General features: G+C 38.6%; 4 protein-coding genes and 1 long non-coding RNA gene across 9 annotated transcripts in view; 4 read left to right on the top strand and 1 right to left on the bottom strand.

The window, feature by feature from the left end:
• kcnab1b (potassium voltage-gated channel subfamily A regulatory beta subunit 1b) overlaps nucleotides 1-8,781 on the top strand; it is a 34,903-nt gene extending 26,122 nt beyond the window's left edge. For both annotated transcript variants that reach the window (XM_011486775.4, XM_078935066.1), the window contains 7 exons: nucleotides 648-734; nucleotides 5,731-5,816; nucleotides 6,045-6,165; nucleotides 6,259-6,353; nucleotides 6,479-6,599; nucleotides 6,710-6,798; nucleotides 6,891-8,781. In XM_011486775.4, coding sequence (XP_011485077.1) covers nucleotides 648-734; nucleotides 5,731-5,816; nucleotides 6,045-6,165; nucleotides 6,259-6,353; nucleotides 6,479-6,599; nucleotides 6,710-6,798; nucleotides 6,891-6,980 — 689 coding nt within the window. In that variant the 3' untranslated portion in view covers nucleotides 6,981-8,781. The remainder of the gene's footprint in view (nucleotides 1-647; nucleotides 735-5,730; nucleotides 5,817-6,044; nucleotides 6,166-6,258; nucleotides 6,354-6,478; nucleotides 6,600-6,709; nucleotides 6,799-6,890) is intronic.
• Nucleotides 874-5,058, bottom strand: LOC144986820 (uncharacterized). The gene is made up of 4 exons (XR_013650665.1): nucleotides 4,926-5,058; nucleotides 4,793-4,847; nucleotides 4,425-4,532; nucleotides 874-1,037 (listed from the first exon to the last, which is right to left on the bottom strand). It is a non-coding gene; the product is annotated as an uncharacterized LOC144986820 (long non-coding RNA).
• A 222-nt stretch (nucleotides 8,782-9,003) lies between the features above and the next one.
• On the top strand, nucleotides 9,004-18,488 carry pask (PAS domain containing serine/threonine kinase). Of its 4 annotated transcripts, none has more exons than XM_023965417.2 (21): nucleotides 9,004-9,460; nucleotides 9,692-9,798; nucleotides 9,959-10,170; nucleotides 10,278-10,448; nucleotides 10,548-10,682; nucleotides 10,796-10,930; nucleotides 11,077-11,308; nucleotides 11,779-11,960; nucleotides 12,050-12,170; nucleotides 12,395-12,566; nucleotides 13,072-13,277; nucleotides 13,389-13,527; nucleotides 13,649-14,193; nucleotides 14,597-14,739; nucleotides 14,828-14,986; nucleotides 15,091-15,216; nucleotides 15,320-15,454; nucleotides 15,722-15,921; nucleotides 16,811-16,944; nucleotides 17,033-17,182; nucleotides 17,874-18,488. In XM_023965417.2, exons 3-21 carry the CDS (start codon nucleotides 9,985-9,987, stop codon nucleotides 18,041-18,043), a joined length of 3,441 nt encoding a protein of 1,146 aa, XP_023821185.1. In that variant the 5' UTR covers nucleotides 9,004-9,460; nucleotides 9,692-9,798; nucleotides 9,959-9,984; the 3' UTR covers nucleotides 18,044-18,488. The 4 variants fall into 4 exon arrangements, with proteins under 4 accessions (XP_023821185.1, XP_023821186.1, XP_023821184.1 ...); XM_023965418.2 differs by having other exon boundaries at nucleotides 9,024-9,460; nucleotides 9,738-9,798; XM_023965416.2 differs by having other exon boundaries at nucleotides 9,067-9,460; nucleotides 9,641-9,798.
• Nucleotides 18,489-20,208: 1,720 nt separating this feature from the next.
• On the top strand, nucleotides 20,209-22,234 carry mterf4 (mitochondrial transcription termination factor 4). The gene is made up of 4 exons (XM_004079206.4): nucleotides 20,209-20,363; nucleotides 20,624-21,053; nucleotides 21,148-21,332; nucleotides 21,713-22,234. The coding sequence occupies exons 1-4, from the start codon at nucleotides 20,322-20,324 to the stop codon at nucleotides 22,091-22,093; spliced, it is 1,038 nt and encodes a 345-aa protein (XP_004079254.1). The 5' UTR covers nucleotides 20,209-20,321; the 3' UTR covers nucleotides 22,094-22,234.
• Nucleotides 22,235-23,855: 1,621 nt separating this feature from the next.
• LOC105356263 (putative G-protein coupled receptor 148) lies at nucleotides 23,856-24,806 on the top strand. Its single transcript, XM_011486922.3, has one exon. It carries the CDS (start codon nucleotides 23,856-23,858, stop codon nucleotides 24,804-24,806), a length of 951 nt encoding a protein of 316 aa, XP_011485224.1.
• The last annotated feature ends 1,292 nt before the right edge of the window (nucleotides 24,807-26,098 follow it).

Raw genomic sequence — 26,098 nt, 5'->3', positions numbered from 1 at the left:
TTGAGGCTATAACAGCCTTACAAGATGGGGTGTTTTTGTCAAACACAAGAATCAAAGAACACATGTAGACTTCCTCCTCCTGATAACTATTATAGGATTTAGTTTTCACAGTATGACATGAATTCATTTTCCAGCTTTGCCCTGCGCATGGCAGATCCCCTTGATCCTATCAAAATTTAAAGTGTTTTTTTCTTTTCTCAGCTTTAGTGGGTAGCAAAAAGAGAATTTTATGGCTCGATAAATAGGAACCAGACTTCATGTGACAACTCGGATGAGCATGCAGAGCAAACTGGATCAAAAAATGTGGCAGGTCAGATACAGCTGGAAGGCTCTGAGTCAGATGTTGTCCACTGCCATTTTACCACGTTTATAAGCCCGTTGGTTGAACTTCGCCAGAATCTCTTTGACCTATTTTTCCACTTAAATGGAATTAATGAGTTCTTCGACAAAAATTTCCTGCCACTTAGTTTTTGTGAAATTTGGTTTACCAGGATTAGGAGACCTGGTAGTTAATATAATTTCTTTTTTTAAAAGCTAAATTGTGTTCATTCGACTTCAAAACTTAGACTCTCTGTAGTTGTTAAATGTTGTTTTTTGTGTTTCAATGATTGAAAATCTTTAACGAAGCAACTCTCCTCTTAATTTAGGACTGAAGAGTTCCCTTCAGAGGATGCAACTCGAGTATGTGGATGTGGTTTTTGCCAATCGAACAGACAGCAACACTCCCATGGAAGGTGAGTGAAATCATACCAGCCCTCCTGGTGGGGCAGTTGGGAAGTTGTGGCAGCAACAATGCATGTTGTTCTGTAACCTGAGAAGGGGCCACATACTGACTCGACTGGCTCTTTGGGGTCACCAGTAATTCTTTTCCTCCTGCATAAACAGGGCAAAAGTTATCCGACAATCTTGTCTTATCTTCTGTCGTCTATTTTTGTCAAGCAATTTTTCTCCTCTCTTGGGGGGAGGACTTCTGTGGGCTTTCTTAGCTGCACCCGCTCCCAGCCCTCTCTGTTCTTCATAGCAGGATTATTTGGCTCCTGTGGGAGAGAATGGTGTATTTTAGGCTGGTCTCACTAGAAACAAGCCCTGCTGAGCGCCTGACTCCTTCAGCGCTCCTGTGCAGCCTTTCCCATACGTCATCAAAAACTGCTTTTCAGCCTCTGCAGAGACTTCCTCAATTATTTTCCTTTTGGTCTGGGATGATACTTTGATCCTTTTTTCTTTTCACACAAACAAACCCCCATCCAAAAGTATTATAAAGGATAACATCCCTAATTTTATTCTCCTATTCTCTCCTCATCCCCTGCCCCCATCATGTTCTCCCCTGAGGACCAGCAAAGTGTGTGAGGCCAGTCTGTCATATTTATAATTCCAGGAGCCTTGCAGTCATCCTAATTCCTCATGATTGACAGGTAACACCTGCAGCTTTCTCCATCAATCCTGCAAATAATATCACTCAGCAAGTGAACTGTTGCAAGTTGTAATTGCACTGACACATTCTGACCGGATAACAAAAGCAACATCAACAAATAAGCTAGATGTGCAGCCCAAAAAAATTGCTAAGACGCATAAAATGTTCATCGCTTGATGTGGTACCAAACGCTTGTCACAATTTTTTGTCAGTTACTTTGATATATTTTGGAGTAGATTAGCCAGAAAAAGCTTTTCACTGACAACTCAAAGGAGATGGAAAGTAGCAGGGAATTTTGTTTCAGCTATTTTATTATCATTCCAGTTTTCTGGCGTTGCAGGGTTTTAGCCTGAGACAGGACTCTGCAACCTTCAATACCTAAAGTCCCAGTTGGGCCGATTTCTCTCTAACCAAAAACCCTACAGGAACTGCAAAGCCCTACTCCTCCTTTAAAATAATTCTACTACCGGTACTCTGCTTAGTATTTAGGTTGCTGCTACTTTTATGCCACATATAAATGAAATGTTGTTTTTCAAAAGAAACCCTGAAATGTATTATATAGTACAAAATTGTATTTTACTTTTCACAAAGGGTCATTTGAATTCCTTTTAAAATAAGACACCCTAGGTGCAACAAAGGATCGTCCTGCTGCTGCAAATGTACTGCACTGACAACTTTTAAACAATTGAAGTCTTCCTCGGGGTGCTTTCATCTTTTTCCTTACTTACTAGTGCTGTTAACCTGAGTATAATCGGAATTTATTTGGTTTATGATGCTGCAGTAATATTTACAAAGCATGCAAATACATATATATTCTGAAACTTCCCTTGGGGCAGCAAATAAATATTGTTTAGCAGCAAAAAATGTGTGCTTTCAACATTTTTTACAATTATAAACAAAGCTAACAGAAATTCCGACATTTTACCAAAGTTTTGCTCAGTATTAGAAATCTGTGCCTTCAATGGTTGTTCACACAGCGTAATGTCAGCAGTGGAGTAAAAAAATGTAAACAGTTTGTTTTACTACTATGGAAGCACCTTAAATTCCTATTGACGACTAATTTAAATTAAAGCAATACTAAATAAGTAGCCCTTACTTTTTAGAATTACTGCTATTTCCTTTTGTTTAGCCAGAGTCAAAGCAGGGGGGAAAAGGGCCACATGTGGCTCCGGAGGCTCAGACCCCTAGCCTAAGAAGTACAAAAAAAGGCACACTGAAAGGTGTAAAAGTTGTTCAAATTGATGTAAAAATTTTGGCTTTAGGGTTTCAAAAACACTAAAAATGACAAATAAAACAATCTGTTTCATTTAAAGAAATGTTATAGTTTTAGCTTTAAAAAAAAAAGCGTACTTCAAAAGGTTTAATCTGGAACAAGCTGCTTTTATTCATTAAATTGGGAGGCAAACCAAAGTTTGAAGGTCAGACAAGCAACAATCACTATAATCACATTTGTTATATGTGATGGTGTTTTCTTTACCGTCACATAGAAAGAATTGTGAGTGGCGGGCCATTTCTTTGGGTATGTTATCAAATCTGGCCTTGAAAATAATACACGAGAGTTGATAAGAAAAAACAAAACTTTCCTGCTGTTTGAGAGTGAATCATAACACTTCTGATTTTTAAATGATCAGCTAAATGAACCTCATGTATTTTTTACCAATAACAGTGCCTTTAGTACAATAATTCACATCCCTGTCGTAATAAATGAGGAGCAAGCACCTCCACAAAGCAGCACTCCTCTTAGCATAAGCATGAAAGGATATGTATCCCTAACTATTAAGCATTTACAAAATATTTTCTCATTGCCTTTTTTAATGTTTATCATCATTCTTTCATTGTTTCAGTTACTCAGAGCCACAAAACTGTATCCAAACACTTGAATGCTACTCTGTGATGAGAAATTAACAATTAAATGTATAAATGTTTAAAGTAAAACAACAGATCCTCATAAATCCACACTACAACGCTTTCTCTTGGCCTGTATCTCACTTCACAAGAGCAGAATGCAGGATTTTTTTGTGCACACGCTAGATGTAATGAATCATGCACTTGCATCAAGTGCCTGAAACCTAAACTGCTTTAACATCATCAGTAAAATGTGTAACAAAGGATTTAAACTCCCCGCGTGTTAGAAGGAAAACGTAATGCAAACTAACAAGTGCATCTGTATGCATTTGTGTTTGTTTCTGTGACTTAAACGAATTCCGACTTTGTGTGAGACGAGCCATGTCCCTTTGGGGACCGAAAAGTGATGTCATGGCAGCAGAGTCTACCTTTGTTATCATCACAGCTTCCGTCTCTGTAATCGTAATCCTCCTCCGCCTCAGCCCTCTTCTCGACACAAGCTGTTTACGTACTTAATTTTCTTTTATTTTTTAAACCTATAATTTTTCAAACAGAGGGAATATGACCCACGTGTCATAAGAATATTGTGTCCTACTTCCCGGCTCCTTTTTCTTCTTTTGCTTTTTACTGTTGGAACTGTCAATTACAGAAGATGGCTCAGCATAGAGCTTTTCCACAAACTGGCATTTCATTCAACTTCTTATTAAATAGTGCCATTTTAAAATACTCATTACAGCGAATATTATGTGGAGGTGCCTTCAGGAAAAATACTTTATTCAACGTAACTTCATTCTTATAATTGCTGTGTCAAATCAAGCTGTCTAAATGTCTAAAAGATGCTGCAATCCAGTCATTCAAAGCCTGTTTTTTCGAAAGAAATATGTGAAAAAAGTTTAATCTAATAAATGACTGAATATGGCAATTACAAAATAGGCTGAGTGTAGAAAAAGCAGCAAAGACCAAATGTTTTAATGACTCCCCACAGAAGTTTCTTGATAACCCTCATTCTCACTTAGCCCACATGACCTTGACAGAGTCGTGTGATATCACCCAGCAAATAAAAAATAAAAAAAGCCAGACAGCATTCAATGCATGTGCCAAGACAAAATGTATTGAATTTTCTCTAACACCCACATCACTGCCTAGTTCTGAAGGAGCACTGTCATACCTGCTGGCTCGAGTTGACCAAATGTTCCAGCCTGAGAGGCATGCTGCCACTGCTAGAGGGCTCTTGGACAGCCAGATCCTGGCTACCAGCCAAGCCAGTGTCTGCAAACTGAATACAAATGAGAGGATGAGAGGATTTTGTTTAATTTGCAAATCGACTCCATTTCAAAATCTTTTATTCCTGCTGGAAGCTTTTAAAACCAGATAATGCTTTGTTTCTTTGTGAGGAATTAACTGCAGTTTTACTATACTCATTTATAATATGATTAAATAATTAGGATGATCTTGCTTTTAGGCTAAATCTGCATACAAATCTACTTTTGTTGATTGTTTTTTTAGTGAGTTTGGTGTATTTACTGCATTTCTTACCTGAATTCCCTACTCAGTGTGGCGTCTACTGTTAGTGCGGATGACTCACATGGCCCTGTGAAAAGTAGCTTCATGTTAACATTATTCATCTTTCCACGAACTCTCAAGAACTATGTTTGCCTAAGGTTCTTACTTGATTCATGTGTTTTCCTTTCAGCTCTTACATCCCTTCAAATCCCATCTGCCACACATGGATTTTCGGAGCGGATGCACTGTTGCTCCTCTACCTTCCCGTCACCCACACACCATCATTATCTCTCACTGCGTTACGTTTCAGATCCAAAGAGAGAACCGATGAAAATAATCAGTTTTTAAATCACATTGCTGCTGTTTTTGCTGTATTACATCCAAGTTTGCAATGTGGTGTTGTGGCAGATGTTTCATTATAATTACATTATAACCATGTTGTTTTCTTTGGGTGAAACAGCATGGGACAGACAGCCATGCTGAACAGTAGCTGGATGTTCTTGTCTTTGTAGAGATGTCCTTGAAAACTCACTTTATAAGTAACTTTGAAAACAAGTTTTTGTGAAATATTGTTTCACTTCTTCTGTATTTCATCAGTTCCACTGCATCTTCTAACATAGACTTAAGAAATGTCCAAAGGTGCTGTGGTTTGCTGTGATTTGCTGCACTGCAACATTCTTTTAGGGCCGGTTGAATATTTCATTTCACTTCTGCAATAGGTGACAACATTCACTTCAGCCCTGCAGCTTTTTACTCACATTAAGTAGTCTGACCCCAGCAAATAATATTTGCTAATACCAGTTTCACAAGAAGCTAACATTTTTTCTTAGTGACAATTTTAGGACATTTAGGAATTATGTAAATTTAACTGCAGCACTTCAATCTTTTCTGTTCTTTCAAGTTGCAGTTTGGCACCACCCACTGTTCAGTTAATGACTGTGCTCTCATTTGTTCTTGTTTCCCTTTTGCAGAGATAGTGAGAGCAATGACGCATGTGATCAATCAGGGGATGGCCATGTACTGGGGAACGTCTCGCTGGTCTGCCATGGAGATCATGGTAACTGATTGCAAAATATGTCATAAAGATTTTTAAAAAATCTAGTGTTACGTGAGGTCCATTTAAATTAATTTGAAATGAGTCACAGAGGAAGATGGCACCACATTTGCAGAGTTCAAAAAGGATAAAAGTCATTAACGATATAGGTCACCTTTTGAATGTTTCCTTATCTCTCTATTGCGCTCCACTTTTCTTGTTTTTTTTTTCTTTCTTTTCCCCTGTAATTAGGAAGCATATTCAGTGGCCCGACAGTTTAATCTGATTCCACCTGTGTGCGAGCAGGCTGAGTATAATTTCTTCCAGAGGGAGAAAGTGGAAACTCAGCTTCCAGAGCTCTATCACAAAATAGGTAAGGTAAAATATATTTGCTGTAAAGATCTCCCCTAAAAAATCGATTTAGATTTTCATTTCTTGTTTCTTAGTAATTATTGTGGTGTTACAGGTGTGGGTGTTGTCTCTTGGTCCCCTTTGGCCTGTGGAATTATCACTGGAAAGTATGAAAACGGCATCCCAGAGTCCTCCAGAGCTGCAATGAAGGTGGATGAGCGATCTTTTGTTTGTAGTTTTATTTTTGAAATGACCATTAATGATTAACTAATGTGTTTTTTGTTGATTTTAAGGCACTTGAGGCATTGATGCTTTTCTTTTTAATGATCCTTTAGCCATACCAGTGGTTAAGGGAGAAGATAATGAGTGAAGATGGGAGGAAACAGCAGGCAAAGCTAAAAGAACTGACTCACATTGCAGAGAAGCTTGGGTGTACTTTACCCCAGCTTGCCATAGGTAAAGAACGCATAACAAAATAAATGTAACTGTATAGCAATTATTGTTCTTATATTAGCGTAATTATTGTTAGGCTCCCTAAGGATACGATTTATGTCTTTCCCCTGCAGCTTGGTGTCTGAGGAACGAGGGGGTAAGTTCGGTGCTCATCGGTTCCTCCAATCCGGTCCAACTAACAGAAAACTTGGGAGCCATTCAGGTATTTATTGTTTTAGTTATGATCTAATTTGATATCCCGTGGAAAAGCTTTGTGACAGTGATAATGGACCTTCATTGTTTTTTGTATTTCAGGTAATTCCAAAGATTACAACAGGCATTGCCTCTGAAGTGGATCATTTACTGGGCAACCGTCCACACAGTAAAAAGGACTTCCACCATTAGAGAAAGATCCAAGCAAGCTATGCTAAAAAAAAGCAACGAGAATCGCTTTTCACAGCCATTGTCGCATCCAGTCTTGTGTGAAAAAGATTCATCCTCTCTCAATTCCATTGTTTTTGAGTCCTTGAACGTCATTTAAATTATGCATAAATATTTTCCTATGTTCAAGTATTAATAAACATCATCAAACTGAAACAAAATTGAAACTAATTTGTTTGACATAAAGTTAGATTAAACACAAAATAAGTGTAAAATCAAAGACATCTTTTCTTCTTGCTTTGTAAGAAACTGGGTAAGTATCACCCAGATACTGTTAATGGAATTCAAATGAATGTAATCATCACCATCTAGTAGTCATGAGATAAAATGTTTTTATGATCATGGAAGAAAACATTTTAGAGTTTGTTGGACTAAAATACAGAAGTTTGCAGATCAAATGCCAAACAAAAATCAACAGAGCTCTTTAAAAACAGCAATTTCAAAAACTGATAGAAAACTAATGAGTATTTACTTTCAATAAGTGTTTCAAAAGTAGAAGTTTACTTTGTTTCCATTCACTGTTTGGTTAAATTTTTTCAGCCAGTTGTACATGTCGTCCTATACTGACTTTTTTCCATCACTTGGTAAGTTCCAGCAGTTTTTAAATAATGTCATCAAAAGTCTCACAATTGACAGTGGATGCTCCTTTTTCACATGAGTGTATTGCTTGCACAGGGTTGCTTGGATGATTTATGACTGTGTAAATGTGAATGCAAAATATGCTCTGCTTGGCCCTCATGGTACATTATTGCAAAAAGACAAAGCATGCAAAGCAACAGCTAAAGCAGCCAGCCACATGAGTAAATACAATCTTCAAAGTTGTTACCTTGAGGTAAAACTTCTTCCACTCCAAAAAATTGTGCAAGAAGGTGCAGAATCACAAACACGCTGCAGCAAGTTACTGTGTTATTAGGACATTTAAAAAAAAATGATGGAAACTGTGCATAAAAAGGAAACTTCTTGAGGAATTTCTAATCTTGAAGCACCTCCTTAGTTTATGGCAGGGTTTGACCACAGCAAAACTGTTAGGTGTCCGAGTTATCATAGCATAACAAAAATCTGTGTTATTTTATTTTTAAACTGTGTGCAAAAAACTGAGAAAATATTAAGATGATATGTTTATATTTTGAGCCAGGTGCATTAAAGATATAGTGTCACTCTGAATGATAATTTCAGTTCGGAATGAAGTAAAAACTGTTCACAATGATGTTGCTCATCGCATCTTTAACATGAACTGACTGTTTTATGATTCTACCTGTTAATAATTATTTTTAATTATTACTTATGCAAAAACTAAATTTAATTTTATGGTGTGCACCTTCAACTCTTTTCTGTCGAACTGTTCCAGAGTTTGAGTCATTAAAGATAAATATCTGGTTGGTTGGTTTCATTTCAGTCATTGTTGTGGATAGAACATTTGTCTTCTTGAATTTAGGTAGGTGATTTTCCCCAAGGGAGAACTTGTGACTAAAAATATTGCCTTGTGGATGATAAAGAAACTCTCTGGTAAGAGAAAAAAGAACCCTATGGACCCTACAAATAGCACCTGGAACAAACAGATGGTGTATTTATGTAACATTATCTCAGCTGTTTTCTTTTATTTCATTGTATTGCTCATTAAATTTGTACATGAAAAAAACAGCCTAGTTTAATGTATGTGTTTTACATATATATTTATTTATTTTATTTTTTGTTAATGTAATGGATGCCTTGTTTTTTCTAATGGAGTAATAAATAAAATAAAATCATTATGGACTAAACTGGACTGCAAAATGTAAGCATCATGTGTCACTTTAAAATATTTTATTTCATTTCATTTCATTTTATTTTATTTTATTTTATTTTATTTTATTTTATTTTATTTTATTTTATTTTATTTTATTTTATTTTATTTTATTTTATTTTATTTTATTTTATTTTATTTTATTTTATTTTATTTTATTTTATTTTATTTTATTTTATTTTATTAAGACAGTCAACATCCCGTAGAAACGGAGACAGGCTTCCGGTTCATTGTCCAATGATTGTCGCTGCTGCTGAAGTGTGTGATTTGATTGGCTGAAAGGAGTGTCCTTCAACGTGTCCACTCCACTTGCCCGCGGTTTATGAAATTGCACTGTTAGAAGGGGACGCAAAAGAAGAGAAAGAAATGAAAAATATTGCTTTTGAATAATCAATAACATATTGAGGCTGAAGTAGGGTTGTGCTAACTTAACGGAAAAATTACCTTAACAAACGACTTTAATGCGAACAGCAAGAACGTCCTAAACCCACCAGCGTTGTTTCTGCTGGTAGCTTTAGCCGCGAGGCTAAGCTATTGCTAGGTAGACAAACATCCCAGGGGAAACGCTGTTACCCTGTCAACTAAACTCAACTGAAACCGTGGAGCCGAGATGACGGTTACCGCCGGGGGAAGGAAATAAGAAGGCCCCACGAGAGAGGAGGTGGGTTTTGTTTAGGTTACGGTCAGTCAATGCCTGAGCGACACAGATGCTGGTGCAAACATAATTTTTTAGTCGTTGCTAAAATTTAAATAACCTGCCTTTTCAGGCGGTATATTCATAGTGAAGTTGTAGGTTAGAAAAAAGAATGTCGACAATGGCTCGATTTCCCCCAAACCCCAGAATAAGGGATAAAGGACAGACTTTTTGTGGTGTGGACGATTATCCCTCTAGTCCGGAAGACGAGTTTGACCTGAACAAGTCTTATCCATGCACCCAGAAACCCATCTGCAGGAGCTTTTTCAAGTTACAGCGTCGTCATTATCCTAGTTCGTTGACAGGTAGGACTTTTTTTTTTAAATCATGTATTTGTTCTCTAAAAGTAGTCAAATATCCTTAATCTTTCTGATTGTGTTTTGGTTCTCAAATCAAAGTTACCACTCCCTTTTCTAACTATGGGGATATGACATTTACGTTAGGCTTTCCTGCTGTGTTTTGCAGGTAGAGGTTTGGATGTGTTTGCTCTCATGGCAACAAGAAACCATCAACTCTCCAGCTTACTTCCTGGCTCCCTGCCACACCCATCCACTGCATCAGAAACAGAGGAGAGTCTGTTTAGTTTGCTTATCTCGGGAGGTTTTGATCTTCCGGAATATCCATCATCCCTCAATCCAAACAAAGCCGTCCTTACCATTTCTTCTCAAACTGGGGAGGTACTGTGATCAGCTGTTGCTTAGCAGGACTGCATAAATATCGTTTCGCGTACACTTCAGTGATTCTCATCTGTAAACATGTTTAACTCGTCTGCTCATTTTTCTAGATTCTCTCAGCAAATGAACAGGCAGCCAAGCTGTTTGAGTCTCCATCAGTGGACCTGATCGGAAAGAAAATATCCTCTTTGTTAAAGAGAACAAACCAGGTTCTTGAGGAAGCATTAGAAGAAAATGACGTGCGTGTAGATGGAACCATTGGTACAGTTAGTGGAAAAGTGGTATGAACTATAAAGTCAATTTATATATTTAGAATCGCTAAATAAATTGTTTAGAAATGTTATTGGAAAACTGCTAATGTGTGTTTTTTTCCCTCTTAGGTGGATGCTGTGACATCATCTGGTGAGGTTCCTGTATCACTGTGTACTTACAGAGAGCCTCAAAGTGAAGACCGCTTGCTTGTCATGACAGAAGCTGTAGAAAGGGTTTCTGCTTATTTTTCATTTTCGCAGGATGTAAGTGTACCATTATTTAGTGCTCTGACTGACTACTTTCAGGGGCTCTTTCTTACCTTTTATAAGAAATCATACTATTTAAAATGCATGTTTCTATTTGATTTTCTTTCAAGGGAAGGATCCTAACCTGTGACAGTGCATTTGCTCACCTCCATGGGTACCTCAACCCTGAGGGGTTGAAAGGAGCTGCCATACAGAATCTAATCCCCTCCTTACAAATTCCCCTCTACAGTCACACATTGCCTAAAGTAAGCAGAGAACTCAGCTAGGAACATAGGAACAGATACCTTTCCTATCATCTCCTTAGCAGTTCCTATTCACAACTGTACTTTGTAGATTTTCTGTTTCCCCTACAAGAAATAATGTCGTGTGTCATCTCTGTTCTTTGATTCAGATGCTGAGGGCTCAGCGAGTGTTTGGGAAGAGCAGGGATGGCACATCAGTGCCTCTCTGTGTAAAACTACAGAGCACCGTGTTGTGTGGAAAACCTCCAAACCAGAGTGATGAGCACAACTCCACCAGAGACGGGCATGAACTTTCAAATGACGAATGCAACCAGTGGGAGCCTCATCAAGACAAGAGAAATGTCCCAAATCCTGAGAAACAGAGCAGAGAGAAGTCATCAGGTACATTTAATCAAAGGTTAGAAGTAAGAAGGGATTTTAGAAATGTAACTAAATTCAACATTATGACAAGAAATACAGCAACATCCATGACATGCAAATCCAAAAAGCATCTAGCTTTTTAAAATAAAATATGTGATTCAAAATGCAAAGACAAGAAAATATAAAAATGCTATTTTTAAAAAATACTTTTACAAAATAATTTTGTAAAAGTACTTTACATACCATTACAAATAATGTACAGTTAAAGACCCACTCAGATAGAAAATCAGTTTTTGACATCTTATGGCATTTTTGTGATGACAGAAGACAAATATAAAGAAAATTAAGCTCAAATTTGCATTTCTGAGGATTCCTTTATTCAAGTCACTGTGAATAAGGAGCCTTTTAAAAAAAAGCCTGTAGTTAAGATTAAGAAGCTTATCTTTTTCCTGATGACTTACATGTTAATGTTACATGTTTGGGATTCACAGGTGAAAAAGTGGACGACATCAGAACCTCTCTTAGTCCATTACTGGAGTACTGTGGAACAGTTTGGATGTTTGTTCCAAGAAGCAGTCTTCTCCTCCTCCATCCTGATGGCTCAATCTTCAGCATCCACAACCATCTGGCCCTCAGTCTGTTTGGTTACAGCAATGAGGAGCTGCTTGGAAAGGTTAGCCAACACGACCAGCCAAGCAAAGCTCTTTGGACTGAAGAACGTACCGGCTTGAAATCTTCTTAATATTGCTTTGCCGCCAACAGAGCGTCTCTTTCCTGATGCCTGGTTTCTATACATGGATGTCTGACTTGGACAAAAAGGACGGCCCGCTCTCTGAATCTCGTATAGAATTGCCCAAAAGTCCAACTTCCTCGAGAATATCAGGTATCTGTGTCCATTTGCATTAGTCTGCGCACAAAGGTGGAGTAGGTTAAAAAGTGGGATGACTAAGTTGTTCATGTTAAAATAATTATCGGATAAAGTCCAATGAAATGCTTCTACCTGTACTTTTTTATTCTTTGTTGTAACCGTTTTTTTTATCCTGCTTGTCTTTCAGTCTCATCATGCTTTACATCCTAAAGTAATTTCCCTTCTTGTTGTTGCCTTAGATCCTTCCTCCCTGGTGGCTGGAGACTTGGCCATGGTGCAGCAGGCCGTCCAAGGTCAGACGTCCTCAGGGAGAGGCAGGATCTTCACTGGAAACTGCACCAATCTGGAGAAGCACACCAGCGCTCTATCAGCCCTCTCCTCTCCTGCAGTCACGTCCACACGTGTAGTTATGTAAGGGAGCAGGCGTCATTTGTTTGTTGTCAAATGAGAGATTTATAAGCTACAGGATGTAAAAGGTTTTTGGTCTGCAGGACTAACAACGATTTTAAATGTACAGTTGTTTGAATCTGCCAGCTGTTGTTATGTTTGCAAAAAAGAAACATTTGCACAAGCAGGAGCTGCTTAAAGAACAAGCAAACACTTCTAACTGCAGGCTGCATGCAAATTTGATGTGCTTGCTTGCTGTGAATCCAAACACACTCCAGCATGTGACTCCCGTTCTTCATCTGGATGGTCTTAGGTGCACATTTACATATTTTGATAGCATCTTATTTCTTGTGCTAGAAGCTGATTTTAATGTAGAAGTTGAATGTGAACAGGTGTTACAGGCGGAATACCGATTAAATCTTCATGTAGAAAAAAGAGTTTTTACATTTCATCACCTTTACAATCAGAACACAAAATCCAATAATTGTTTTATCCAAGGAGTCTATGATCTCCTCTTTCCTCCCTTTAGGGCTAATGACACTATAGAGCTGCTGAGGGAAGCAGCCCGAGTGGCTCCCTGCAGTAGTCTGCCTAACAGTGCAGAGACCACCCAGGCACTCCTCGGGACGTTTACCTGGGTAGAACCTCTGGAGGATGGATCCTGCTGCTCTGCTTCCACTGAGGTGTCCGTTCCACGCAGGGAAGGTCAGCAAAGGAGCCACACACCGGTCATTGGTAAAATTTATTTCCTTTTTTTCGTGCCTGTCTGTCAAATGTGCTTCACATCTGCACCATGAATAGGAATGCAGTATCAGAATTTATCCTCTGAATGCATGTTTTATTCAGTTTCTGTAGGCACCCCTACTCAACATGGCCAGGCAGCCAGCAGTGTGAGTGACACCTGTCCTGTAGCAGAGGAGGAAAAACCCTCGTGCTCTTCACAGCTTCAAGACTCGAGCTTTGATGTCATCTCACTAGAGAGCAGGTGAGATCTGACTGTTGTCTGCTAATGTTCTTTCAGTGCAGCCACCTTCACATTTAATGAAAAGCCACAAATTTCTACATTCTATTTCAGGTCATAAGTTTTCCTTAAACTTCTTTTCCAGATCAGCTTCAGGCCTCTGTGAGAAGTTTAATCGCCACGGTGAATTTAAGCCGGACCATGCAGAAGAGTCCGTTCCAGAACACACTTTGGACTCGGCCAGTTCCTTCCTGGACATCAATGGAGATGTAGTTTCCACAGCCTTCGCTGATCTAAACCTGAGCAGTAGTATAGAACTGCTTAGCAGCGGAGGATGCACCGACGACAACCAACTGTCCGTAGCATCTTTGGATACAGCTGAGCTCCTGCAGACACCCTCCCTGTGTGTGATTGAGTCTGACCAGGAATCGGAGTCTGTCTGCGTTCCCCATGTTGCTGCAGAAGCCAGGAACGACATGAGCGAGGAGCTGCAGACAGCTGCCACTACAACTGATAAAGGGAAGAGCCAAGAGTGTTGTGCGAATGTTAGCCAGCAGTCGATGACAGACGTCCCCGCCACATCAACACCTAAGAAGCAGAAGATGGACGGACAGGTGCTGTCCTCACACAGGACTATAGTAGATGCACAAGTTGAAGGAAGCGGATATCACCGAGATGGAACAAGAGTAGGTTGGTAAAAAAAGAAAAAATAGTACTTTTAACAGCTTACAGTGTTTCCTCCTTTATCTGAGGGTTTTCACAATTTTTCTCGTTTAAACTCTCAAAGTTCAAACCATTGCAGAAAAGTAAGTCCAGTACTGTAGAATGAAAACAAAGATATACTCGCAATGAAAGATTTGTGTCGATTTGGAAAGCTGAACACATTCTGTACAGGAGTCATGGCATGGAGGAGATTGATTGACAAGGTAAACGGCCAATCATGACGCAGAACACAGTCTGCTGTTAAAGAAAGAAAAACTGAAAAAACTCCATGAGACCGCGAATGATGAACCCCGATAAACTGAGGGACCACTTTATTTGCTTAAAATGATGGGCAACAAGGTTCGACTGGCCTCCGTTGTTTTCTCATCAGATGTCCAGCTGGATGTGCATAAGACTGTCCTTTCTGATGGAAGCTTCATGTTCTGTGTGTGGATAAAAAAGGCCGGCCAGCAGGGAACAGCGATGCAAGCAAACCATTCACTGACCAACCAATCAGGAGCTAGTTTTGGAGAGGTCAGCAGCAATTAAGTCATCATAGCACAATATGATACAATATTCAAGCATAATTGTTGCTCTGTGGGATATTTACGCCGTTTTCCAGAGGATTGGTGAAGGTTCAGCTCTGCGTTCCACCACTGATCTGGAGAATTCTCGAGCTTGTGATGGGCAGTTTGAAGAAGAGTACCAGCCTGCCAAAGCTGTTGGTAAAGGAGCTTTTGGTTTTGTCTGGAAGGCAGTAAGACGCTGTGATGGACAGGAGGTAAAACATTTTTCTCTAGTAAATTTTATTGTTTTCATTTAGGCATATTTTAAAAAAATATGTAGGGTTTTAGTAAAGCTGCTTTTTACCTGAATCAAATCCAGGTGATAGTGAAGTTCATCAGCAAGGCCAGGATAGTGAGTGACTCCTGGGTAGATGACCCCATGTTAGGAAAGGTGAGCCAGGAGATTGCCATTCTGACGCGAGTGCAGCACCATAACATTGTCAAGGTAAGCGTCGTCTTGGCTTCAGAGCTTTCGAGTCTCAAATGTTGATAATACTCTTAAAGTAATCTGAGCATGTTTGTGTTTTTTTTCTGGATGGGGGGACCAGGTAGTGGAGGTGTTTGAGAATGGAAGTTACTTCCAGATGGTGATGGAGAAGCACGGAGATGGTTTGGACCTATTTGAATTCATAGACATGCAACCGAGGCTGGATGAGCCACTGGCCAGTTATATCTTCAGACAAGTATGTGAACAAGCTCCAAAAAAAGTTCTCAAAAATGCACATATGATAGGAAAATAGAATGGAAACTGTGTTATTTGTTCAAAATTGGACCCATTAATGAACACAGACTGATTTAGAAATCTTTCTAACAGAGTTTTGTATCATATTAAAAATGTCCATTCACTCAAAAGTGTTAGTGTACGACAATAGTGTTAACAATTGTCATTGAGCACAAAGACCGTTACGACACTGTGAAAGCTTGTCTTTTAATATGTATTTTTCTTCCAGCTTGTTGCTGCTGTATTCTATCTGAGAACCAAGAACATCATCCACAGGGACATTAAAGACGAGAACATCATCATTGACAAGTGTTTTCACATCCGGCTGATAGACTTTGGCTCTGCTGCAATACTGGTTCCTGGGAAGCTCTTCTACAATTTCTGTGGTACACTGGAGTACTGTTCCCCAGAAGTTCTTCAGGGACATCCGTAAGTGTAGACTTTATAACAATATTGAATTTTTTTAAAATCAATTTTACATAAAAGTTGTGTAAACAGAGAACGTTTTTTAAATATGGCTGGCAAAGTGACAGAAAAATCTTTTCTTTCCTTTTCAAGCAGAATCAGAAAACTCTTATCTGATCATGAGTTATGGTATTTTTTGCACCACAAGGCATTCTGTATTATAAAGTCTTAGAGGGTGTATTTCTTTACTTAGCCCATACACAAAGCAGAAGGAAAACAGTGAGTTTACGGTAGTTGAAATTTATTCCACTATTTAACAATCTACTCACGTTATTTTTTTAGTCAATCTTCTCCAACAAATCTATCAAAGTTCTCATCCTCGGTGTCTGAATTAAATAAATGCTCATTTTCAGGATCAAACATGCTGGGTTCCCTCTCATTGTTGTTGGACTCGAACTTGTTTCAATTCTGAAAAGGGAAAATGAAGCCTTAAGTGAAGCAGGCACATGAAGCTGCATTTGCTCTGTCCAATGTTCTGAAAACACCAGTTTGTTTTGGACAAAGTGGTGTAAAGCTCTGACTCCACCCACATCCCAATTTGAGAAACTTTGTCTCTGAATTAGCTGAAAAATTGAGCTTGAATAGAAGGAAAATAGCTTTCTCTTTTTTTTTTTTTACCCTGCAGGCTTCGTGAATCTAAAAACGCCACACTACAAATGCTTTCATTTTTAATTAACTTTAATTTTGATGTAATCTACAACAAAGAAACTAATGAGAAATTGCTCCCCTCTATAGCCAGACTCCAGTGGTCTCTAGAGGAACTGGAGCACTTGGTGCTTCCTGGTTTCTGTCATGTTTGTCTAGGAAAGGTTAATTTACAACGACTTTGTCTATACTTGTGTTTCTCTTGTAGTTATGAGGGCCCAGAGCTGGAGATGTGGTCTCTTGGGGTACTACTCTTCACTTTGCTGTTTAGTGAGAACCCCTTCTGTGATGTGGAGGAGATCTTGGACGCCAAACTCAAACTTCCATTCTCTGTTTCTTCAGGTATGCTAGCATTCTGTGCTGCTGGTTTTTAACAACTCTCTGATTCTTTTTGTTACAGGTTTTTTTTTTTTTTAACTTTTTTTCTCAGAGCTGCATGTTGTGTTGCGAGGACTGCTGCACTCCAACCCCAAAAAAAGGATGACTTTAGATCAGTTGCTGTTGCAGCCTTGGATCAGCCAGCCCATCTCCTTAGCAGAATACAGCTGGTCAGAGGTAGCTCCTGCAAACGAGAGCTACTGTAAGTACACAAAAATATTACTCTGTGATTTATATAGCCCTATAATGAAACATTTGTAGTTATAGAGCAAACATGCAGTCCGACTTGACAGCTGTTTAACATGTTTTTATTTTTTTCATGTCTATTGTTGTTTGGCTGTTATCTTTCTTTAACCTTTTAATGCCCTTTGGTATACAGAAACACACTTGAAATTCTTAACAATACCAGTCACTGATTGTTTGGGCATTTCCTTGGAACGTAATCATGATCTCGCAAAAGCTATGAGGAAACCTGATGAGGAAATGATCACACTTTTTTTTTTTTTTACCAACTAACCTCATACTGGTCAAATAGTGTGGCGTTTCATCCGGTTTACGGGCAAACATCTCGTTTCATAAGAGTTACCCACCTCTGTCACTTCAAAAGGCTACATCACATCAAGTTATTTCGATTATCTCAGATTGTTAACGTTGTTCACAAAAGATATATATGTGGGAAGACGTTTAGACATTGTCTGTCTGTAATTTATGAACATAGATTGAATTTTCACCGGCGGGGAAAAACTGTAAACCAAAATGTCCGTGCTGTTTTTCTTCCGTTTAACTATTATATGACTTGTTTTCATTAACTTACCGGTATATTGTGAATATACACACACACACACACACACACATGTGTACACATTATTAAAGGACCTCTGTTCTTTAAACAGGCCCCCCGCAGCCTCAGAAGCTGTCCAGTCCTGCTACAGTTATCAAACAAGGCTTGTTTCTGGATCAAGGAGAGGAGACTCTGTCTCACGATGAAGAGGAAGATGAAGAGGAAAGGTTGTCCATGGTGGCTCTGGAAACTGAGCTTCAGAAGTATCTTTGTGAGGATTGAGTTTAAAGAGAGCTAAGCAGAACTACAGCTCCAGCATTCGCTCTCCTGCAGTCTAAAGAAACAAGAACCAAGAGAAAAAGGGGAGTTCATTTTAGTAAATCTGCCGTCTAAACACTAATCTACAGAGAAACTGTTGTTTTTTCTGTGTTTTTTGTTTGAATAATCCTAAAGATGTTATACATCTTGATTTTAATTTTTATTATAAACTTTAATTATCACAATTTTTATCTTATTTTAATGCTTTTGAAAGATTGTTGATGGTAAAATATCTTTGCCTCCAGTTTTTCCTATAAAACCCCAAAATTCTTTACCTCTGAAATGCTGCATAAACTGGTTTTATGTGAAAAGGTTTCTTAACCTTTTTTTAAGTTTTTAATTAAAATGTGTAAGCATATTTAAAACACTTTCTATATTTATTTTTGTGTTAATAAATATTTTACCACAACTATGTTGTTCTCATTGAACATAATTGAAGGAGTTTCAATAAAGAAAGATGTGAGTCTTCATCTTTCCAAAAACATCAGTTTTACTCATGCATAGTAGCTCTGCTGCAAAGTTCAGTACCTGACTTGATTTTTGAAAGTTTCCTCTGATATCACAGCTTTTATGGACAGAAGGAAGTTCAAATTTAGTTTTGACCATGAATGAACCTGCATAGAAAAGAAAATGTCCAATGCAAGCCTCAAAAACGTTTATAGGACATTAAAGAATCCTCTTTCCTTTAAAGAGCAGTGTCATGAGTTTTTATGAACATAAAGGTGTTTCTTCGGTGGAATTGATCCCAAGAGTAATAGCTCAACTGTTAAGGCTGATCCACCCCAAACTCAAATATTTGCATGGATTTGGGTTCATGCATTGTTGCTTGCATGTATATTTCAGCCCCACCCCTATAGTTTCTGCTAGAATGAGATCTGAACTCGCCAAACAAATCTCCTTTTTGGTTTTATCCGAACTCCAACCTTAGTACAGTTACATTTACCTGACATCATCACCCTTCCCTCCTCTGAGCATATCCAAGCCATCTCAATTTCTTTGCCTGCATTTTTCTTCAAAACATCTAACATTATCTTTTCCTCCGATGTTTTTATTCCTGATCCTATCCATCCTGGTCCCTTCCAAAGAGAACCTCAACATTTTCAGCTGTGTCTCTTTTACCTTTCCTTTCATTCTTGCTGACATTCTTTAGACAAACTTCATACCTAAAACCTTCCTCCACTCATTCCAACCTGCTTCCTCAAGCCTTTTCACCTCTTTCCCAAAATCTGTTGTCCTGAACAACTCCAACGTACTTTTTTGCCACTTCAGACTTCCTTATTAAAACCAGTGACTTCTGAACTAAGTCGTGCTCCATAACAGGCGCCTCTTCCACTCTGCTTTCTCTAATTTTCCTCATTTATCAGATCTTCAAAGTTCCTCTTCCATCTTTCCATCACACTTGAGGAACCTGTCAACACACTTTAATCTCAGTCCTTGATCCCCAAAACTAGCTGCACATTCTTTCATCTCTGTTTCTCTGCCTTGTCAACCTGTATAAACCCACCTATCCATCCGTTGTGCCCAACCTGTCTTATAAGTCTTCATATGCCCTTTGTTTGGCTTCTGCCACCTTCCCCTACTGCTGCATTTCATGTTTTTTGTCTGCTGTCTTCTGTCCTCTCAGTGTCCCACTTTTCTTTTCTTCTTTTTTTATTCACAGTAGGATAGAACATCTTAAAAAAACTTTAAGATGTTCTAAAAGCATTAAAAAGCATTTCTCTCTTTCCAGATCGTCTCTTGAAAAATAGGATATCATCCTTTTTTCTTCCTTTGCAACATCTCAAACAAACTAGTTTTCCCTGTTAACAAACTTCCATTTAGTTTCTACTCTACACGGCTGTTTCTCCTTTACTGTTTACCTATGACCATGCCTCCCTCCTTCCCTTTGACCAACAACAGTCTATTCATGGTCACATATGATTTTCCTTTGACCAACAACAGTCTATTCATGGTCGCATATCTGATTTGCCTTGGGTTTTTGTCAGAAGCTCCTCCTGACCCCAACCCTCAGCATGTACCTGAACATGGGACTGGCACACCAAAGCAATGGATTTGACTTTGTATTAGTAGCCACAAATGGCTCAGCAATAAATTATTTTATCAAATCAGTTTATATTTTTAAATGACCTCCCTTTTTTCCATACTCGTTTTATTTGACTAATTTTTAAATACAAGCATAAACTAGAACTAAAACGAACGGAACCTTTCAATGTATTGCTGTAGTTTCTAGACGGAACAGAATATGCCACGGACAAGCATGGGTATGCGAATTGCTGCTAGGCAGGTGATTGAAGGTTTATGTGTATACAACTTTAAATATATTTACGGTGCAGGTTAAGTTTATTCCCAAGTATACCGTGTTAATTTATTGAATGATAAAAATAAAAGTGTTGACAGATCCTCTCCTTTTTTTAAAATAACCTTCTCTTGTTTGCCTAACTCTCTGTACTGGCATGTCCTTTTATTATTTCTTATTAACTTGTTTATTTTTGAATCCAGCTGTTAGTGAACCAATTTACGATAAAACATTGCTTTGATTTGCAGATATTTTACTGGACTTGTAGGGATTCGTCCTTCGTGTTTAGTCTTCCCCACGCCAGGATACATCATCTCCCGTGTCTGCGCTTTGGAACCAGAGGGCTGTGCTCTTCCTCAGATCATTTTCAGTCAAATCAGCGACCCCATGAACCACCTCCATGGACAGCAAAGCCGGTTTCCGAGCTGTCCCCGCGCTCTCTGGTTGACATGGGCTGCACAGACTCACAGGCTGAGGAAATATACCAATGTGTGTGCAGCATCAGAGGAGAAGGAGCTGCCAGACATGCTTTATCAACACTTACAGCCCTTTTTGTCCTGGGTCTTAATTCCTCCAGTGTGGTGAAAGTGCTTAACAAATGTCCTGAACTATGTAGTGTCAAAGAGGTACAGCTTCAGCAGAGAATAAGCAACCTGCGGAAGCTGGGATTACTGGAAGGTGAGTATGATCATGTATCATAAGATCACACAAAAAAGAGCAAATGCTGCACTTAACCAGCTCAAACCCCCTATTTTACCTGTTTCTCACATAGGGAGTCTTCAGAGAGTTGTGGTCCACTACCCTAAAATACTGACTGTGCCTGTGAAGTCAGTCAAAAATGTGGTGCTCTTTCTCAAAGAGAAGTGCCTTTTTACAACGCAGCAGGTCACAGACATCCTCAGAGACAGTCCAGCCGTGGTACTGGAGGACAAGAATCAACTGGAGTACAAGTTTCAGGTCAGCAAACAAGATGATCTGTATATTTATACATGTTAAAATAAAATACTAATGATCAAAAACAACTGGTAAACCTGTCACATATAACACTGGTCTGGGAGGAGTTGTTCCTCTGACTGAAATACAGTACAACAATGCAGATTTATTAACTTCCTCAAAGCACCAATTAAAATTTATGACCCGCAGCAGTAAAATTGTAAAATGCAGCTAGTTTTTGTTTGTTTGTTTGTTTGTTTTTTGTCTGGTGTGTGAAGAATGGTGAACCTTGCCATTTAAATCTTCGTGTTAGTCCGTATTTTGTTTTAAAAGATTTTTTTGTGTTGAAGAAATTCTCCCTGCTTGTTATTTATACCAGCATATGTTAACCCATCTGTCCACAGTATGTTTACTTCAGAATGGGAGTCAAACAGACAGATATGGTGAAGTGCAAGATGTTTCGTTTCACTCTCGATGAGCTGCGCTGTCGACACCTTTTTCTTGAGCGGCGAGGCCTGTACCAGACCCCAGATAAGAAGGGACAGACGACCATCATCAACCCCAAACTGGCCAGCATCCTCGATGTGGACCAGGACACCTTCGTCACAAGTGTTGCCCGGGCATCTGCAGAAGAATATGATGTGTTTCAGAAACTTGTGGCAAGAGAGTGGAAGGAGGAGGGGTTACAGGGCAAAATAGAAGCTGATAGTGATGCTGAAGAAGATGAGGGGGAGGAGGAGGAGATTGGTGGAAGAAATGGATATAGAAAGACAAAAAAGAAATAACAGTTTAAGACAAAAAATGAAATGGAGAAGGAATACAATTTTATGAAAAGCAAAAAGGAAGTTTTCTAAAAAAAAAAAAAAAAACAAGGATACAATTGTGCTGTTTTATAAGCAGATAATAAAAATTTTATCTTAACCAAACATGCAGCATTGCTTCTCAGCCTCTTCTATTTAATTAGGATCTATTTGATGTGGAGTTGACTTTTTTGTGTTTATTTAAGTGTTGTCATCGGGATGCTGGTGTGAGACAGAGTTAAATGACGGTAAGCTGACATTATTTCAGAGTTCTGATCATTTAGATACCAGCTAAAATTGATTTCTAGTTGCAACTTTTTTGCCAAGTTATAAACAGAACAGATATGAAACTCAATTTAGGTCAATAAAAAACACTAACAAAAAAGAAAAATGCATAAAGAGCTTTAGCTTCCCCTTTTTTTAAAATTTAGATTTAAACTAAAAATTGCAAACCGGTAAAAACAACACCGTATTGAGCACTTACAATGGTAAAAGCTCCACCCTGTTGCTATGTGATACCCAAGTGCCTGTAGCTTTTTGCATCTATAAGTTATCACTGAGTCAACAAAGAGTACATCAGATAAGGACATGGAATGAGAGAAGTCATACACAAACCATTGATTTATGCTGCAGTGGGTGGTTTTCCGTATTGGACGCAAGGTAAGGTTGTTTGGATCTGTCAACAGCTTTTACTCGATATTTTTTTGTTTTAGCTTTCTATTAAAGTGAGAGATTCTACATAAGCAGTAAGGATTCAGAGTAATAGCGTTATAAAGCCACTTCTGTTCTCAAAAATGATCATACAGAGAAAAAAAGTTTGTTAAATTTGAGAAGCTATCTTATAAAAAACATTTTTGTCCACAGTATAAGTATTTGTTGAACTTGTAATTACTTTAAATTGGCACACATTTTGTAAACTCTAGTCCTTTCAGTATTTTCTAATAGGGGTTCACTAATGTGAAAAGGGAACCAGAGATTATAACAACCACTGTGTTCAAACATTTTATCAGGAAAAATTGTAAAAGAATTTCAGGATTGCTTTCCAGGTTTAGGACAAAAAGCTGCGAGAAAAGCTGAATGAAAACAATACCCTGATTTTTTTCCCTTGTTGAATTAAAAACCCAGCTTTGATCCCAGTTTCTTTAAATAACAAAAAATAATTGGTTTTATTTACTGTATATCCAAAATTTGTCATCCACGACTGATTCTATTAGATCTCTGAACCAATTGTTTTCTTTGTCTTAAAATGACATTAACTACAGATAATTTCAATCTGTTCTGTCACCAGCGTTTGTTCAGGTCCAGAACTTCATAAAGTTGCTCTCAAGGTTTTCTAGTTTTTATTTGATTGGCTCTCAATATTGTTTTCTTCCCCCTAAAATCTACATACTTCATGACTTTATCTAAAAACAAGTTGGCAAATACTATTTAAAAATGGGTTGATGAATGTTATCATGTTTGTTTTTCCCTTTGTTCTGAGTAACCATTATCTAGGTCATTAACTTACCTGCCAGGTTGCAACAAGAAAAAGCTGTTCTAATTTGCATACCAATAGATCTGCATGGTCATCTGCATACAATTTTGACAAAACAAGCTTTTATTCTGCATTTGTATGCATTTACCTATTTTCACCACAGGTTATTTTGCAAAAACGGGCCTGTTTTCTAATGAATTGTCTCTATTTACAGGAATTCATTGACTGAAATTGAAAAGCCAACTCCATTTTACCCCAATCCTTCAAAGCACCATGCAATTTGGTAAAGACATTGTAAACTTCACGCAGGATTGGGTTGCAGTTGTGGAGTCATGGCACCTGGAGTTGTTTTGCATTCCCGCCACTGTCATCACCTTGGCTACCTTGATTGCAAACCCTGTTCTCCTGTGTTGCATTTTTACTTTTCGCGCCTTGCGTCAGGAAACCCGCTACCTGCTGGTGGCTAACACTCTAGTGGCAGACATGCTCTTCCTTGTCCTCAACCTGACCACAACCTTCATCAACTCAGTGGAAGTCCGCATTTCCTGGATGGCGTGTGAGCTGATGACAATCGTCCTTGTCACCGCTTACAGCTCTGCCATCCTCACTGTCACTGTCATGGTGGTTGACACCTTTGCTGCCGTCAACTGGCCACTTCATTACCACGATTTCCTCACACCTGCTCGCACCTACAGTCTCCTCGTGTTGATGTGGGTACTGGTGGCCATCTTCCCCTTGACTTTGCTTATTATTAAGTGGGAAAGTTCTACTGAAAACGTCTTTGCCTGTCTGGCTGTCATTTCCCTTGGCTTGATCCAAAACAAAAACGTGGAGGGCGTTTACGTGTACTTTTTGGTGTGCGCCATAGCCTGTTCCTTGGTCATTTTCTACTGTTATATTCGGCTCTACATGGTGACAAGGACGCAGGGTATTTGGCAGACCCGCTTCTCCAGGGCGCGGGTCACCGTACTGGCCCACGGGGTTCTGCTCTTTCTCTACTTTGTCCCTGGCTTTCTCTTTGCACTAGAGCTCCTCATGTTCCGTGAACAGAGCTCACATCCGGACGTAAATGTGTGGATCAGCACTCTCAATGGCAGTTTTTTTATGCTCCTCCCCAGGGCCCTCGCCCCTTATCTGTATGGTCTGAGGTACAGAGAGATCAGTGAATATCTGACTCTGCTGCTGCATCGCCAGAGAAGACTCAGCCAAATCTCCCTATCCTGAGGACTTTAAGAAGCCACCTGTCGTTTACTGTGAATTGCCTTTTTAGAATAACATATTTCTTTGATTTCACTAAATGTTCTGTTTCTTGTGGTGTATATATGCCCCTAATCAGTGTTCATCACACAATGCTATATGAGTTTTATAAATAAAGAAAAAAACTTTGTGCTAAACACTCCAATGTTAAAAGGCCTCCAATCTTCCCTAGCAACACTTTTTTATTTCATGAGATTAGTTTCCACAAAGAAAAATCCCTCTTAATCACACTTTTCAGGTAAAATGTTTTAGCATCTTTTGTCATTTTGTTATATTTTCTGCATTATTTTGTAATGTGGAAATGGTGATGCTTGAAAAATGTGAAAGCCAAAGCAACTTAGCATACACAGAGAGATGCCTAAACCTAAAAATTTTGATTGTATGAAAGTCCCAGACTGTGTCAAACCTCAATGTAGTGTTTTTCTGCCCTCAGAGATGGTTTTGATTGTTGGTAGTCCAAGTTTACATATTCACTGACTGTTTTGAAGAAAGAATATTTTACTGTCAATTAGTGTTTCTCTTCAACATTGTTGTTTAAGATTTTTATAGTTGAGAATAGAAAAGTGTTAATTGCCTAATAAATGCTGTCCAAAGTTATGTTATGAAGGATTTCTTGAACTGAGGTAAAGTCACCGTGTTTGGACTTTTACGCTTTTCTTCAAATGTTTCCACACCCATACAAGCAGCTTTATTAATGTTTATCAAGATTGTTTCTTGTTGAAATGCAACATTTCTTGTCAAGTCCCACTCTAATCATCTTTTGTTCTACAGTATTGTAAAAGCATTATTAGTGGTCTTTAAATTTTGATTATGTTGTTTATAGGCAAAATCAAAAAAACCTCGTTTTCTAAGACATGGGTTTTGCAAAGAGGCAGGAGTTCATCAGAATTTCCCCTCCTTGTGGATGGAACTGTTGGAGCGGAGTAGGCCTGCCCTGACCTCCCATCTTCCTGTTGTTTACACACTCTCTCACTAGCGTCCCTCACACTCTCAACCTGACATTACTGGTACTACTGAAATGTTGAGCAAAATTGGAGCTACACATACAAACGTACATGGATCTAATTGTCTGCAAGTGGATGCATCAGAATAGAGCGGAGCAGGGAGCTTGTAGCCCACCTATTGCTTTTCCAACAGCATTTTTTGTCTCCTCCTGATTTACAACTGAATAAAGAAATGTTCAGAAACACCATTTTGAGCTTAATTTCCTTACATGTATCATCCATTATGAGAGAAATGCCACAAGCACATGTTAAAAA

Source organism: Oryzias latipes, chromosome 17, assembly GCF_053564925.1.
Source record: "Oryzias latipes strain Hd-rR chromosome 17, Olatipes_Hd-rR_3.1".
In the NCBI taxonomy this organism is placed as follows: domain Eukaryota; kingdom Metazoa; phylum Chordata; class Actinopteri; order Beloniformes; family Adrianichthyidae; genus Oryzias; species Oryzias latipes.
The sequence above is the reverse complement of the archived record's forward strand: the minus strand, read 5'-3'. Positions and strand labels throughout refer to the sequence as shown.